The sequence below is a fragment of the Carassius gibelio genome, chromosome A9 (assembly GCF_023724105.1).
Source record: "Carassius gibelio isolate Cgi1373 ecotype wild population from Czech Republic chromosome A9, carGib1.2-hapl.c, whole genome shotgun sequence".
Taxonomy (NCBI): Eukaryota; Metazoa; Chordata; class Actinopteri; order Cypriniformes; family Cyprinidae; genus Carassius; species Carassius gibelio.
Genome location: NC_068379.1, coordinates 30,556,116 through 30,574,334, shown reverse-complemented (window position 1 = coordinate 30,574,334; position 18,219 = coordinate 30,556,116). Strand labels below are relative to the sequence as shown.

The 18,219-nt window shown below is 36.7% G+C and overlaps 1 protein-coding gene across 1 annotated transcript in view; it reads left to right on the top strand.

Annotated features, from left to right (window-relative positions):
* The first annotated feature begins 446 nt into the window (after positions 1 to 446).
* Positions 447 to 18,219, top strand: part of LOC128020140 (carboxy-terminal domain RNA polymerase II polypeptide A small phosphatase 1) — a 34,341-nt gene continuing 16,568 nt past the window's right edge. The window contains exons 1-2 of the mRNA XM_052606787.1: positions 447 to 835; positions 17,958 to 18,112. Of these exons, the coding sequence (XP_052462747.1) occupies positions 760 to 835; positions 17,958 to 18,112 (231 nt within the window). The 5' untranslated portion in view covers positions 447 to 759. The remainder of the gene's footprint in view (positions 836 to 17,957; positions 18,113 to 18,219) is intronic.

Sequence of the window (18,219 nt, the reverse complement as noted above, 5' to 3'; positions counted from 1 at the left end):
ATAAACGAGTATCCTTTAACATAAAAACTAGCATTGCACTTTAAACCTGGCCTACATTATTGTGTGTATCATAATATATCTGCATAATGTACAATGCTTACATTGTAAAGCCATCTAAATAATAATAACAATTAATGATGTACAGTAATTAACTTTTTACATTTATAATACATTTACATAATTTACATGAATGTGTGCAATACAATAAAACATTTAGCTAAACTTTAGTTGTACTGATGTTTTGCTTTGTGAAGCCACCTTTCTTGTTAAATGTTACATTTGAACAGGTACTAAAATAGATATATTTACATGCACTGGTAAATACACTTGTTTTTCTTCAGATTCGTAACATATTCATATTCCGCATTCACAAACTTAAAAAAGTGGCTCGTATAAATCGGTCTTGCCTGAGTTGTCGTTGCCCCTTTAAGACGAAGGGTACCTTGAAACCGTCGAGTTCCATGTTTGTATGTTGAAATTGAGAGCAGAGCCGATCTCCATGTTGTGAAAAGTTAGCATCTAGGAACTTAAACTTTTTTCATAATTATTTGTATTTTGTCGTCTAACTTATAAAAGAATAGATATCACATTCAGCATTGTATGGTGTCGCATTATGAATATTCTTAAGCGGTAAAAGCCTGTTGGATTTTCGGGGGCATTTGAAGGGAGATTTTTTTTTTCAATTCAATTGTAGCCAACGGAAAGATTTTAATACGGAAACCCCTTTCAAGTTGCGATTTTACTGGCTTTACGGATCCCATGGACCACCCGTCCTCCTCGATCATAACGCAAGTGAGCAGAGATGAAGAAGCCAGTGCTCCTTTACGGGACGGAGGTGAGTAAGTTACAGAGAAAGTTTGGAGAGGGCACATGTCAAACTTATTAACGCTTGGAGCGAGCGGACGCTTCATACAGAGTTTAATTCCGTAAAAATAAAACCGCATAGACTGGATTTTATGGAAAACTTAGTGTACACTCACATATTTCCGCTCATCAAAACACTTCAAAAACATGTGTTAACCACTTTCTGAAGGCTGTTGACAGTTGATGCATCTTGAGGATCAGCATCAGTTCTATTTATTATAATAATACAGTTCAGATCTTAGACTGTATAGGTGCAGATCTATCACACGACTTAATCTGCATTCCATAAATTCGAGTTTAATGGGAAAACAACTTTTATTTTTTTCTGTAAGTGAAGGCTTTGAAGTGGAGGGGGCGTGTCCACGATGACACTCGTCACTGACGTTTAAGGGAAGGCTGTTCTTGTTGTTTACTTTGTAGTGTGTGCTTTGGTACATGATCGTCACATGTCATTTTATGTTTATGTGTGCACGAAACTCCTAGCAAATGACTCCGGTGACGGATTATCATGAGATAAGATCGCATCCCATAGTCATTTTTGGGAAATGCAGACTGCTAGCCTCCCTTGTCTTATCTCGTTCTTTTTGTTGCACTAACCTGGCAAAGTTGTAGTCATTATTAATGTGAAAAAAATGTTTATTATGGAAATACTTGGACTCTACTATGTTTTTATTTTGTTTTAAATTTGCATTAAAGTCATCAAAATTATGAAATGACGAAAAGGGAAGTGGTAGAATTTTGTAAGTCTAACTTAAAGCATTTAAGACTTTAGATGACAAGTTTTTAAGATCAAACAAAATAAATTCAGTGGGCTGTCCAGACTTTTTGCCTGATGAAATTATCGAAAGGTCATAGATCACGATGTCACAGTAAGCAGTTAGGTCTATTTGCAGGTCAAAGTTTAGATGAAAAGGGACTATTTAATCAATTATTATACTTTTCAGTAAAATATAATGGCTACAGCAACTTTTTAGGGACAAAAAGGTCTCCTGTAGCTTTTTCTGATAGTGTGTATGTGTGTGTGTATGTTTTTTTTTTTATTAAAAACAAAACAAAACAAACAAAAAAAAAACATTTATTAAACTAGGATTTGGTATAATCAGTAATTATTAATTGAGAATTGATTTTTTTTTATATTCATTTTGATTCCTTATTATAATCCCTTGTGCTGTTAACACGGCTTTATTTTTCTTTTCTTACATTAGAATGTGTTCAGTTTAATTGTTTTTTTTTTTTCAGAGCAAAAAATAACTATGCTTCAATTTTTTTTACCATGATTTAGCATGATTACATTTTCACAGGTTAGAAGTTTTTTTTTTATTTTTAAATATTTTTATTTATAAAAATTTTTTATGCTGAATGATGATGGAACAGTATTTCACCCATATTTTGAAATTTTCACAAAACGTATTTGAAACGTTAAAGGAGATACTTTGCCACACTAGCGATGTAGTGCTGCTTTTAGTTTTGCTTGTGATTTACACTAACGTTGTTACTTTTTGTATTAAGCTTTGTAGAGTTACGGAGTTTCTTATGCTTTAAAAAAATAAAGCGGAAATGTTTCAGCAACGTTATGAATGCGTTTGAATGAACACAAGCATGCTTTCTAAATGATGACGACTACAGTAAGAGCCAGGGAGGATCTTCTGTCATAGCAGTCAGCCTCGCTGCTTGTTTTTCCAACCGCTGTGTTTTTCATCAGCACTCCTTTTCCTCTCTTGCACACATAGAGATGAAGATGGTTTACAGACCGGTGTTTTTGTTAGAGATTTGATGAAAACCACTCCCTGTCGCAGGTTCAGTACAGTGCACAGACCCTTTTCATCTGTCTTAGAAATTCATTTTTATATATTAGTTATTTGTGCTCAAATAAAAAAAAATCTCCTGTTGAAGAAACTGGAATATTAAGGAAGGTGTATTTTATAGTTGAAAAAGTGGCAAGTCTTTGTGACGTGCCTAGAGAATGTTGCAGAACTAGGTAGTTAAATCTCCAGTTGCCCCAATGAATGTTAAGCGAAACAGATTGTTTTGTAAGGCAAAGTATGACGTGGTTGAAAAGGCATCAAAAGCATGTACTGACTGTACAGCCATGTGTGATATTAAGTTTCAGAGTCACTCTTTAAACTCTGAACATCTCTCACAAAACCAGTGATTTTTCCGAGCAATGTTTTCGGCAGTATTAGACTAAAAGCAACAATCCGTCTTGGAAAAAAGTTGAGAAAAAATTGACCAGTGTGGTGTTATATTTGAATGTAGTCAACATCAGGAAACCGTTTGGACTGTGAGTACATGCACAATGATGGATATGGAAAAATATTGGGGGATAAAAAAACATTGTCTACATTTCTAGATTTCACTGGGCATTGAGCACTTAATTTTTCAAAAGGTTATATTTATTGTACCATATATTGTAGAAAAATGAAACTTACCTCATATTCAATAGCTTATACCAAGACTCCGCTTATTGCAGTAGAAACCATTATGAAAGATCTTACAGAAATAGGCTCAGATGATCTGTGGACTGAGCTGCATAGGAATTACTGAGCAGAATTTAGGTTTTAATCCTAGTTCAAAAGTTATGGTGTCACAAACTTAACAATGTCCACTTAAAATGGATTCAGAGGCTGTATGTCGGCCTAACATTTATCATTGAAATGAAACTTGGTACACTTCATCAGCACCATTATCTGAGGGTACATGCCAAAGTTTGGAACAGCGCTACCTACAGGTCAGGAGATACCAAAAATTGACTATTGAACAGTTTGTCAGAAAATCAAGACATTGATTGACATTGATGACTAATGCGATCAAATAGAGACACTAATCAGAGAAAGACGCAAAAATAATTACAAGCACAAAGCACCGACAGCGAGAGGCTGTTTAGTGCTGCATCACGTCTCTGATTTGAACTGCTCAGTTGCTGACCACAAGGCACTGCAGTGGGTGGTGAAAACTGCCCAACGCATCACAGAGACAACACTTCCTGCTATTAATCCAGAGGAAACGCTGTCTACGTCGAGCTCTCAGCATTCTCAAGGACTCCTCTCACCCCGACCACAGACTGTTTAACCTCCTGCCCTCCAGGAGGCGCTGCAGGAGCCTCCGGACAATGACCAAAAGAAAGAACAGCTTTTTCCCTACAGCTGTCTCCTTGCTGAACTCTGCCCTCTGACCCCCCAACACCACACACACACACACACACACACAGACAGACTCCTCACCCTCCTCTTCACTACATCTGATTTATTTATTTACAACAGTAAACTTATTACTTGCACTACTGTCTGTTCATCCAGGAATACTGAGTAATCCATCTGCACATTGAAATATTTTCAATGCACTTTACTGTCCATTGCACTAGTGAAAATTATGTTCATATGTTCATAGTTTCTGCATAGTGTACATACACTTTTACATAATCCATCTGTATAGTATGTTCATAGTACACCTATCTGTATGTATCATGCTGATAGTACTTAAAATCTAAATTATGTTCATAATACTGCCTTATCTGTATAGTTATTGTAGATATTGTAGACCTTGTATATTCTGTACTTACTGCTTATTGCACTTCTGGTTAGATGCTAACTGCATTTCGTTGCCTTGTACCTTACATGTGCAATGACAATAAAGTTAAATCTAATCTAATTAGAAGAAGAGGTGGCTGATGCTGGTGCTTAGGCTACTGTATAATGATTGAATTCGCGAAATGGCCTAGAATGATCAGTAAATAAAATGCAGAATGTTATATTTTCTAATGCACGTACAAATTGCATGTATTCTGACAGCGCTGCATAAGCTCGTGGCACCAGGGTTTAAGGTCACAGCGAGAGGAAAATCTGCACCGAACTTGTTACCCATCAGTTGCTTAGTAGCATTTTTGTGAATTTTTTTTAAAGGCATGTGACAATATGATATGTGCGATAAACATCTTCCCAAATTCATAACTTATAAATCTGCATGCTGTATTCAACAAGCACTGAGATCTTCCTGTGGGCTTGTGCCAAAATAAAAGCAGAGAAAAAGCATTCCATCGACATTCATAAATGTTAGTATTGTCATTTTATTGTTCTGTAAAATAAAATAAAATAAGTAAGACCATAATTAATGATAATAATGATAATTACCATACATCAGCTCTATTAATAAATTATAACCTTAACATTAAACATTCAAATGTTTTAAAATAATTCTCTTCTGATCAGCAAGGCTGCCTTTATTTGTACAGTAAAAACATGGCTGATTCAAGTCTCACAAATGGGTAAAACATTTTATTTTACTAAGTTAAATTGTGCTTTGTTGGTATAATGTCTGCTAAAATGTTGAAAAAATGTTAATTAAGTAAATAAATTGTTGTTTTGTAATTGATTTATTTATTTATTTGACAAGCAGGACAAAACAGAAAAAAAGCACATTTTAGCTATTTCACTTATGCAGTGGTGAAAAAAAAAAAGGCAAAATAGGTAGGGGTGCTACCGATCACTATCGGCCGATAATCACATTGGGATGATTGATTGGCGGTCCCTAAAAGGCCGATCTCAAAAAAAGTCTCAATCTGATGACGCTGCCGTCAGTGTTTTTGCATGGCCTACAGCAGCGCTGTCTCAGTCTCTGTCCGGCGTGGTTCAAATAATTATAATGCTGAAGGTACTCACCTTTATATTTTTTCATTAAATAACTTAAGTAATTTGAAAACCTTGTATGAGACATAATTTTATAAAAAGCGAGCGTGAATCACTCACTCTTTCTCTCAAAATGCTCAAATGGTTTCAGATCACCACGCATCGCGTCTGTCTGTAAGCGAGCTGCACAGTTGACACAGGAAATTGTCACTTGCACAGTCAAGGGAGTGTCATTTCATCACTAAAGTTTATAAATTGCATTTCTTTTAAATTCATCCCAGTGTTTTACCATTCAGTGCTTGCGCACTCTCCTGGAGACCTGCTCATGCACACTCGCGGCGTACACACATGTTTGCAGTGCATATGTGGTGTGTATTTTGTCCGCGCTCATGTTAATGGATTAAAATGTTCACCATGCACATGGCTACAGTACAGTATTTTTTTGCTGTGCTGCAAGCGCTAAATTAAAGTAACAGTGTATTGTTTTCAGTAAATATGAACATGGATTGACACGAAAATGTAGTAATTACACAATACATGCATTTAATTAAATTCTACTGTGTTTCACAATCAACACATGGCTTTTTGGCTAGGTTTAAAGGGAAAGAGCACTTTTATATAAAGAAGGCAATAATAGATGGCACTCTTGGAGGTAGGAAAACCAAGTTCTTGAACCACAGGATTGCTTGTAATAAAGATTTAAGTGCAAAAGAAAAGGCAGTAGAGCTGACTATTTCTGTCAATGTTAAGTTTATGATGTTAGAAAGGTAGATTAAATGTTTTAACAATTGCTTGAGCAAATGAATTTATTAGTCTAGAAGTAAATGCAAAAGTAAAAAGCATTGAATATATTGCTTATATCGTGTTGTAACATTACTGTAACATGTTACTGTACTGTAAAAAAAAATTGCAATGCTGAAAAAGTATTTTTAATGACAATGTTTGGATTTGAAATCAAAATAATGGATAAATGTTGTGAACCCCTAAAAATAGGCTTACAAGGAGGAAAAATGCAAAAAAACATGTTTGACATTCGGCCTTCAGTCCAGTGTTTCATTTTAATCGGCTTTTATTCGGCTATGTTTGTTCTGAAAGGGAGATAAGCAAGTCGGACCACATCAAAGTAACCCAATTAGTGCCCTGGCATGTACTGTAAACATGAAAGAGCCCACCATCATGTGTGAGTCCAGCAGCATCGTTCAGTTCTTCATGTATGGCTTGTTTCACCATACCCTGATGCTTACGAGGAATCCCTGGATTATCTTGTTTTGAGAATCTATACTCCCAATTTAGCAGACAATGCTACTGCTTTGAGGTCATGTCGTAATGGTTGTGGTCACAAGTTTTGGACTCTTGAATGCCACTGCAAAGTCATAATTACCAGTAGGAAACTCTGGATGTTTTTGAACACATTTCAAACTCAGAAGTCATTCTTGAACAATCATGGTGGAAGCAAATTGGTGTTATTCATAGTATGTTGTAATGGAGCATGTTATTCAGTTTGTAAAGCACAACAGTAAGATTTTTTTTTTGGCCTTCACAGATTATTTCCCTAAATTTTTACTTTTTCCAAAATAATGGCATAATGCAAAAAAATTGCTGATAGGTTTAAAATTTTCAGCTCATTCTTACTAGTGCTTTAAAGTTTACAAATGGTGAATTTATAAAAAGAAATTAATAGCCACTGGCCTGTTTTTTAAACCTTTTATTATTATTTTTTAAACCATAATAGGGCACTATAAAATGTTCTTATTTTTTTTGGTAATCAGATGAAGCGATAAAACAATTTAATTTACCCTAATCAGATGAAAAACCCTTTTATCTTTTGGCAAACAGTGCTGCACAACAGAGGTTTACTGTTAATATTAAAAAGAAAACAAATGTGATTATTTATTTTAAAAATAAAGATTAATTCATATTTATTAATAGTAGTGGTAGTAGCATTGTTGTTACAATAAGCCCTTTCACACATACAGACTTTTCCGGAAATTACCGTTAAATTGCCCCAAAGAGATAATGTGTGAACACAATCTTTAAAAAAATACTGGTAAATTCAATCCAGCAATTTACCGGTATGAGAAGTTGTAACATTACCAGTAAATTGCCAGAATTCTGCTGTGTGTGAATGCAGAAGGATAATTACCGGTATGAGCACGTACGAGTTCAGAACGCGGTGACGTAAGATGTCTACTCTAGGCCAATCATAACAATGTGACGCATTCCATCACTGTTTATGAAAATAAAAGAAATGTCATCCAATTGGAGCAACTGCGAAATTAAAGCGCTTCTCCTAATCTGGGCGAGTTAAGACATTTGTCGTCATCTGAGAGGAAATGTTGGTGATGCAGTAACGTATGATAAAATAACTAACCATTGTCTCCGAGAGCAATGCATTCACAGGAGTCAGATCATCAATAAACTGAAAACATTGCGTCTTAAATATCTAAGAATTAAAGGACCATCACAAAAATAGTTTTTTAAGTAACTACCAAGTGGCCAGCACAGAGAGTGAGCTGATCATGGCCTATGTTTGATCAATTTAGCCTTCTCAAATCATCAGGAATGGTCTAAAATAAAATATAAAAATATAAAACGTGCAGGCATGTAATAATATTTTAATGTTATACTAGGGCTGCTCTGATCACGATTGGCCGATCGTTAATTCACATCTCGTCAGTAAAGCCTGTTCTCTAATGAGCTGTAAATTCCCTCAGGTGCGTGATTTCACATAGAGCAGCTGTTAACTGAGAAGATGCGCAAATAAACGCTGAAAATGAAGTGGATTTGCGCATCTTTTCAGTTAACAACGGCTTAAATGTTTGCTGAAATAAATACCGGAAAAGATTGATTCATTGCTTTTTAAGTGAAGTGACATACAACCAAGTATGGTGACCCATTCTCAGAATTCGTGCTCTGCCTTTAACCCATCCAAAGTGCACACACCAGGCCACGACTTCCCCTCCCTTTTGATATTGAATCGATGTCATTTAAAATAACAATTAATCAATTTTTTTTTTGTTTTTTTGTCCAGCCCTATTTATTGGAGTAAAAAATGTGTACTATGTGTCACTATTGCTTTGTTATAGATCGCTTTATGTCCTGGTTATGAGTACGTGTCTAACCAAAGTCACAGAAAGGCTCCAACCTTGAAGGATGTAGCTTGTCAAACAAAAGTTGTTTATGTTGTTGATGAAGAATAAAGCTTGTTAGTAAAACTGCTCATTAAGGCGGTCGCACACCAGACAAGAAGCGCCGCGTTGCGTCGCGCCACATGTGACAACTCGAGGAATCGCACACCGGACGCGCACATTATATATGCGTGAGCTCAATTTCGCAGCAAGATGGGTGAGTTTTAACTTAATCTATTATTATTATTTTAAATATATGATTTGAATTGATAAAAGCTTTGTTACACAGGCCAATACTTTAATATTTAGCTGGGCGCCGCGGACAGACGGCGAATGGCGCCGCCGGTGTGTGTACACTCATAAGCCCCTTTCACACTGCCATTCCGGCAAATACAGGGGTAAAGTGTTCCTGTAATTGTTCCCTGGTCGCTAGATTTGGCACTTTCACACTGCCAGTGATGACCCGGTATATGTGCGTGCTTTCACACACAACCCTTGAAGATCCCGTAACGACACGTGTCATCAGCGCGTGACGTGTAATGTACGAGTCGACAACGCTTGGCACGTTATACTTTAACTGAAGCAAGCAAACGATCTTGGCGTCAGCGCGGAAAGCGAGGAACTAACTGATCTCTGCTTCATTACAGTTTGCACATATGTTTTCGTCGCGAATGTTGATCTTCCTTCAAAACAGCTGGTAAAAGAGTCGCGCGATAACACGCGTCATCACTTCGATACGGAATTAGATCTGGCTTTTGTTCACACAGCGCTCGTTCCGGATCGATTACCGCAATGTTACTAGGTCCCCGACCCGGGTTCGATTCGGTAATCAATTCCGGGACGTGGTTGCTTTCACACAGAAGGCGACCAGGCAATGTTCCGGAAATATTGCGGGTCCGACGTGCAGTGTGAAAGGGGCTATAGAGAATAATGTGTTCGAATTTTAAAGACGTGGCACGATGCGGCGTTGTGCTTCTCGTCTGGTGTGCGACCCCCTTTAAGCTGGTTTTTGAATTAATTAGATTTTGCAGGAAAACTAAATTTTCCTATCTCTTTCTGGCAGCATAAGAATGATAAAATCAAAGTCTCTTTAAGACATGTCATGTCACTTGGTGGCCATCTTTGAAATGCCTCTCGGGCATCCAAGTGCAGCTTCTATCTCTTTGAATGGGGAAACATCAAATTCTCCAAAACGGTTCATCCAAAGCACCTTACATTGCACCAAGGTCTGCATTTAATCAGTTCATGTAATTTCTGGGAATCAAACCCATGACCTTGACATTGCTATCATGATTTTTTACTGTTGAATGGAATTTTCAATGCACTTTATTTCAGTAAAATAAATAATAATAATAAAAGTGGAAGGAAAGTTGCATAAAACAGTGTAACTTCACAGGGAACGAGTGCAAGTTATGCATCTAAAAAAAAAAAATCCTTAAAATCAGTGCATGGCTGAAGTCTTTTCCTGGATACTGGAGTTAGACTAAACTCTGACTCTAACGTGTTGCGTCTAGCCATACAACACCCAGACTGCTTGCATAATTCAATAATCATATTCTTAACAGCTTGGTCTTTGAGCAAAGGAACATTTCAGTATCTGGATTAATATAGGTGCACTGATTAATGCACTGACATAGAAGATCTGTCACTGGATGGTGTTGTTTAAAAAGGCTTATGTTTTGGCGTGGTCCTGTTAAAAACGTGCCAAGACATTGTCCAGAACCATTGGATAAATTTTCGGCACAGAGACCAAGCACCTGTTCGCCACTTTGTTATAGTACTGTATTTTTAGAAAGGCCAATCTTCAAAGCTGTGCCCTATTTGTCCATGTTTGGGATTGACAGCTGCCTAGGCTGAATTGACAAGTCTGCTTGCATATGCCAAATATTCCTAATATTTCAAAAGCCTTTTTGTTATTTCCTGTCTTGGAAGGAATTATGGTCCAAGCAAATTGGGTCAGTGGATGTGGTCAGTGATCGGAATCCCTCCCTGTCTGCACGGCATTGTGGATTATGTCTGCATGGTGTTCCAAGCCTTCGCTGTTCTTTGCCTGTTTTGTTTGCTCATAGAACATGATCTGCCTGATGGAAGTCAGAGGCGGGACACAATGAAGAGTCAGTGTGGGCCTTCCATTGCCTTGTGGTGGCTCTTACTTCACTTCCTCACACTTCCTGTTCCTATTTTGGTTTGACCGGGCACAGTGCAGCAGAGTTATGGGCCAGAGATATGGCTGCATTCCCGTGAGTGTGTGCAAGAGGGAGACAGGGAGGGAGAGTGAGTGAGTTCACTGGGGCCTCCGGAGGGATTCTCATGCTCGGCAAGACTGTCATTTGAAGATCTGCTCTGTTTGTCTTGTGTTGCCTTTTTAGTACTGACTACTTTGCCATTAGGCAGTGAGTGGGTTTGACCCCTTTTAGTAGGGTTTGGGTACCTATGGAACAGGTATGCATCAAGCCAAATCAGAGCGTAGATTTCGGTGCATCTTAAATGCCTGAGCGATCGGTTGAAATATTTGTCCTGGTTCTCTGAAATGTACACAAGAAGCTTGGGCGTCCCTCTGATTTTTTTAGTGGGCTGTAGCATTTAGCTCCATGAACTACACACAAATTTGTGATCGCCTCAGAGTCAGTCCCTTAAATTTCATATAAAAATGGCGGCAGACCTGTCTCCTCCTCGTCTTTCAGTCCGCAGACCGTGGTGAAGCGGCGCAAGCGGACTAAAAAAAAAGAAAAAAGGGACACAAGGTGTGTTTATCAGTAGATTGTTAGAATATCTGTATCTGTGCAGTTCTTTGTCATAAATACGGTTTACAAAAGGTTATGAGGGAGCAGTAGGTCTCTCATCTACTGTAAAGTTTTCGCTTGTCACCGCTCGTCACACCACAGCTGTTTCCTCCAGCGAAAATCTAGCCCTTAACACATAAAAATGCATACTTTATATTATTATACTTATTTAAATATACTTAATTTAATTACACTTACTTTATACATGCACTACTGTGCAAAAGTCTTAGGCATGTTAGTATTTTCACCCCAAAGGATGGCGTTCCGCCAGTTATTTATATCTTTTGCAGTAGTGTGTCAGTAGAAAATATAAGTTTACATTTGCAAACATTCATTTTGCCATTAATTTTAATTATAATCTAGTGATATTTTTGAATGCACAAGCAGTCTGACAACAGCCGGTGCTCCACATGGAGATCTGATCTCACCATCACAGTTAATATTTACAGTACTGTATTTGGCCAAATAAATGCACCTTTTTTCAAACACATACAAAAGAAAATCAATAGCCTAAACCGTTGAACATTAGTGTAAATTTCAAGCTGAAAAATTGATTATACATTATTTCAGGGACCCTCTCATAATTTTCTATAACTTTTTTTTTTACTGCTTTTTAAATATATATATATATATATATATATATATATATATATATATATATATATATATATATATATATATATATATATATATATATATATATATATATATATATATATATATTATATATACACAGCTTTACACATTATTTTTTCCACAACCAATGTTTGCTTTCAAGAAACCATCAAGAAAGTTTTATGGTATTGTTTCAGTACTAATTTGGACATACCATGATAATACTGTGGTATTTCATGTTGTAATATATATATAACATGATACTTAGATGCAGTAACAATACCACAGTATAGATACCACAGTATATGCAAACTATAATTCATAAATTATGGACTTTTCTATCTGTGTAAAATATAATGATCCTTGGTTGTATGAAAAAGTCACTGTTTTCCCTTGTAACGTTGTTGTGTATATTGTTGTAGTAATCTTAAATTATTGATTTTAAGTGTGCATTTAATTGGACAAAAGTTAAAGTTTTTTTAAGTTAGTCTAGATCCCTTCATTGGACTCCTGCAAAGTATGTGCAATGTCACCTAAATTAGCTTCCCTTCTTCATCGAGGGGTGGCATGAAACAAGTTGCGAGTTCATAAAGTAGGATTGCATGTCACCAACGTAAAGTCAGTCACTTAGTGGCCTCTGTCCGTCGGGGTTGGAATAGCATGGGGGGACCCTCTGGGACCCAGACAAGCCACCCTCAAGTATGTGGACAGAAACTAAACTGGCTGGGGTGAAAAAGTTGAAGCCTAATTATCAGTCTCATTATAGAACGCCAAGGAGTCAAGTTTTCCTTATAATTGTCTCTGCCAGATCTGTTTGGTCTTTTTCTGTTTACAAGTTGGGGTTTGTTGCTTCAAGCTAATAGGTTACAGCTTTTCGGTCTTTCATCAAAGTGTCCATCAAGGTATCGTATGTACAGCATGAGATAAACATATGGTTGAGCCATTCCCTCCCGTCCCTGCGCTGGGAACACAACAAAGTTTTGTTTTGCGATTCCGTTTATGGTGTGGTCTATATTTGTGTAGAATGCCATCACTAACCACTGTCAACAGCTGCCCGCGTGTGCTATTTTAAGTACTCTGATGTATAATATCATTGGAGTCAGCGTGAAGCGATGGATGCAGTTTCTTCACCTGCCCTTTTTTTCACTTTTGTAAATCTGTCACTCTCCCGTCCTGTGCCGGGATGCAGGTGTGCTCGCTTAGCCATGTATCACTATTATGACCTGTCAGATTCTCTGGATATTTACAGGGGGTCACTTGCACGGTTAGCGTGTGTGTGGCATCGTTGACAAGTCGATGTATATCTTATGTTTGAAGGTCAAGAGACGTGTTTTATATCCTGATGATGGGCTGGCAGCTCACGGCATATATGTTCTTTGGGTTAAGTTTGGTTTTAAGGGCAACTTTTATGTTAAAGGACACATCGAAATTGAAGATAAATCTAATAGGCTACTCTAAATTTAAAACGAAAACTCAGCCTTTAGATTCTGATCACATTCGTTTACGGTTACAATAATGTGCTTTTGGTATTTAAATAAAAGTACTGGATGTTTTAACTAACTTGTTTATTACAGCTCGGTTTGATACATGAGCTTTAAGTTTGAATTTTGAATGGCTTGCTAATCTTCCCTGTTGACAGCTGCCTTGGCCATCTTGGCCTCATTTGTCAAAGATTTTGTCTTGCAAAGTCCAGCTTTCGTCACTGTTGTTCGCTCTTGTAAGTTGCCCAGGGCTGTGCTGTTGCCCTGAGCCCAACATAGATCCATAATCACGTGGATTCCCTGTTATGTGTCACCATTCACGGATACTGTGTCTCTGTCTGCTGTATTTGGTGACAAATATCTTGCTTATTAGAAAACAGCAGGCATAGTCATTTCTAATCATTTTGTGTTTGTGTACCCTAACACTGATTTTCAAACTATTCGATGCCAAGAACCCTCAAATATGATGATAATACCCTTTGCAAAGCAATTCCCTTGAAATATAGAGGAGATTATATATTTTCAACACTCAAGTTTTACATATAAACACTTGGTTATGTCGAAAGTAAAAGTACACAGTTGAGAGAAAAACAAATACGTGTCTGTACTATATTAGATGCGAGCAGGTCTTAAAGTGACAGCAGGCTAATTGTAGTAAACATGCTGCCACTTGTCATTTAAAATATAAAAAAAAATCATTATTTATGCACTCTCATGTGGTCCCAAACCTGTATTAAATTTTTGCTGAACAAAAAAAATATATTTTGAAGAATGTGGGTAAACAAACTGGGGAAAAAAAAAAAAAAAACGCCATGAAAGTCACTGAGGACCAGCAACTGTTAGGTTGCCCACATTCTCCAAAATAACTTTTATGTTCAACAGAGGAAAGAAATTCATTCAGGTTAAAAACCACTTGAGAGTGAGTAAATGATGACATAATTTTCATTTTTGGGTGAACTATCCCTTCAATGGTTAACAAAAAACAGATAAAAATCCCTCACTGCTCTTGACTTAAGAACTTTAATACGGTTGGTTTATATTACAGTTTATATTTATTCATTCCATTTCTTTACTGCTACAACTAAATATACCTACTAGGGATGTCAAATTTCGATTATTTCCATGATCGATCGTCGTTTAAATTAACGATCAATTAATCGATTAATCGTTAACCATAATACTGCAAAATGCGTCTATTGCAGGCACGCAGTCAGCGGTATGACAGGATGTGCAAAAGCCACACACACACACAAAACGCTTTCTCACTTGAACTAAAGAGGTTTTAGTCTGAATAAAATGCTAGTAGCAGGATTATAAAATGAATAGATGCGATTATGATCATTTGATAAAATGAAGAGAGCACGCCATACTTTTGAGGTCATTTTACTTTGTTGACAGTTTCCAATCCCGCACGCTGAACGCTGAACGCGCCTCTTTAAATGGTTTTGTGGTGCTCGTTGTTGTATTTTAAAGCACAATTGCAATGTTTTCAACTGACATTATTGTATAAAATTATCCGAAATGTGGAGCGCGTGTGACTGCGCTGCACATTAAGTGAACTACATCGGCGCTGCTGCACCAAAACACAGTTGTCCACATTAATTTGATCCTGCTGGATTCTGTCCTAGAAAATGTCAGATTTTTAAAAATCCGGCATACAGCGCATTAGATCGTGACAGTGCATGCGTGCAGACGAGGATGAGCGAGCGCGGCTTTGGCTAGATTTATTTGGAGGTTATTGCTCATGTCTCATTCGGCACAAATCGAAATGTTTCCATATTCGCAATGTATTTGAATGTTAAACTATTATTTATAATGTAAACTAGGCTTGTACTTAACACGCATTCGCATATAGACGGAAAAGATGATCCTCTTCATATGAGCAAAAACGTCCTTGGCATAACAGCAGAGTGGACCGGTATACTACGGTCTATTTAAACTGACCAGTGTAACCTTTTAATGTTTAGTTGACATTTTATTTTGATAATGAACAGACTGCGATGTAAGTTTGAATCGCTAGAATATACGTGTGCAGCAGGCTCCGGGGCGATCGAAACAGCCGAGACATTAAAAAATATATATATATTTTCCGCAAAAGTGTTTACTTTCATTTGTGCACACTCACAATAAAAACAGAAGATTTGTGCTCTTGTAAAATAAAGCAAACAAACAGAATGCGTTGTCATCCTTTTTTTTTTTTTTTTTTTTGTGAACTTATGGAGCGCCCACACTTCTGTTTTAAATCCGTTTATCTTAATTAGCCTATTTAAGTCGGATATATTTCGCATAGCCTATTTAAAAAAAAAAAAAAAACATGAAAACAAATTGTTATTTTTATGTTGGGCCTATTACTTAGTAGGCTATAAATTTTCCTTAAAGCATCCCATTTTGTCCCAGGGCTTAGAACCTGTGCCCTAGTCAGGTCCATGCAGAAACTTGTGAACGATGCTCGGCGTCACGGTTTAGTGACAGCAGTGAATGCTCCAGGAATGTGTCGGTCACAGCGCCTATTAATCGCTGTTTTGAATCCAGCAATTATTTATTTAGAAATGATAAGATCTGATTATGACAAGTGTGGTATAAAAGCTTTGTTTATTAGAGGAATAATAGGTTAACTGGAAAATGTTAGCTCGCGACCATGCTTTTGGACCCCATAGTCTTCATTTACGCGTCTTTGTTCTGGTTTGCCGGTTGGTCACGAATTTCCACAAATTCAGTATATTTAGGCATCGTTTCTTTTCCTAAATCTTCATAGTCTAACCCTCTAATTTCCCAGGTTTATTTTATTATCTTTCGCTTTTAATAACTGTTTTCGCATCTCTTACTGTGGTAAACATGGGAAGGGAAATTAAAGATTTCATGAATTAAGAATTCGTTCGATTTATTAATTTGTTCCCTTATTCCACTTAAATCATGGGTTATTTAGGGAACAAAATTAATGAAACGTGGACAATTGCCACATTAATAATTCGTAGGAATGAATTAACAAGTTGTAGGAATGAATGGACTACCTGTCCTGTCACTGTGTCCCGCAGCCCTGCAAAGCGCACGATATAAAACAGTTATCTGATGAAATGATTAGTAACTACATTTCTATTGCTTTTAATGTTGAAGAACTTTTATGTTGTTTCTATTTTAATGTACTTTAAAGTTTAAATCACATTAAAAGCTTAATTTGTACATTGTGAATGAATGATGATGCTTTTATATATCGTCACCGTCACTCACAGCCGCTCGCACGTGTTGAGTGCGCATGAGCCGCACGCAGCCCAACATTGAATCGGTTAACCGACCATCGATAGCCTTAATCGATTGCATCTCTTATCGACAATTAATCGATCATCGATTAATCGTTGACATCCCTAATACCTACCGTACCTGAAAAATAAAACACTGTTTTATTTGTATATTATGTGTTTGTTATGTTTATCTTTGTTCTTATTTTTTAGTAACAAATTTAAAATAATGTCAAAAATTGTGGTAAAACTGTAAGTCACGATTTTCATGAAAAAAAAAAAATCATATATGATATGATCATTTTTTCATATTATTTAAAGAAAAGTGTGATATAATTTAAAGACCCGTGAAATTAAACAATTTGCCTTTTTTATTCTTGCCGTATTAAAGCCAAATAAAAATATTTTCTGGAAATACTGACTTATTATTAAATGCGTCTTTTCTTTTAATACTTCAGAGCAGTCTTACAGTTAACTTAAGAGTTGATATAATGTTTTTTTTCTCACTTTGCCAGAAGGAACCCTATTGCAACCCTCTATGACATATAATGGGCTGTTGAAAATTAAAAAAAGTAAAATGTGAGATACTTCAGGAATTCTTAGCAGAGATACAAAGAACAATCAATATGTGCTAGGCCTATTTAATAATTTTTTAGTGGTTGAATAGTTAGTGCAGAACAAGTATGCAAAATAGTTTTTTTCCCCCTCAAAATGTTTCAGACTCCAAAGCATTGGTGTTGTATGGCGTATGCTGATTTTTAGATTCTGTAATAAGTTTTGGGGAGCTCATGGGCGTGACATGTGTTTCCAATTAATAAAAGCTCCACTCCACCCTTTCAGAAATCGTTGTTTCATCCTATACAGTTAAAAAAGCAGTTATGGAAAGGCTTTCAGTGAAAGATTTTACAACACTGTAAGAACACTGCTTGTTTTAATCAATATTTCAAAATGTGACTTAGACATTCTTAGGATTTGGTGTTAATTTAAGTTACGATATATAATTACAAAAATGTTTTTGCAACGTTTTGGCAAGTTTCTGTGTCCGTTTGTTTTATTCTGATGTTTGCACTCATCTGTGTTTATGTAATATAAGACCAGTTATTACCGATCATTTGTACATGCATAGGAATACAGTAATCTCATAACAAGTGTATCATGTATACAAAGATATTTGACGGTGAACAGCAGGGTAGCTGTTGGTGTGATATGATTGCTTCTCGTTTCCCAGGTGCCTCTCCACATGCTGCATCCTCATCGAAGAAACCCCGCAGTCGTGGTATTTTCCACAGTCTCTTCTGCTGCCTTTGTCATGACGAAACGGATCACGTGCCTGTCAATAACAACGCCCCGCTGCTGGTGGAAGAGAATGGAACCACCTCAAAAGTAAGTGTTATTTCTGTTTTGGTAACTTATTATTTTGATGTCCCATTGCCTCCCCACCCTGTACTCTCTAGTGTTTTCTGAATACTGGCTAGCCCGTGGTTAATGGG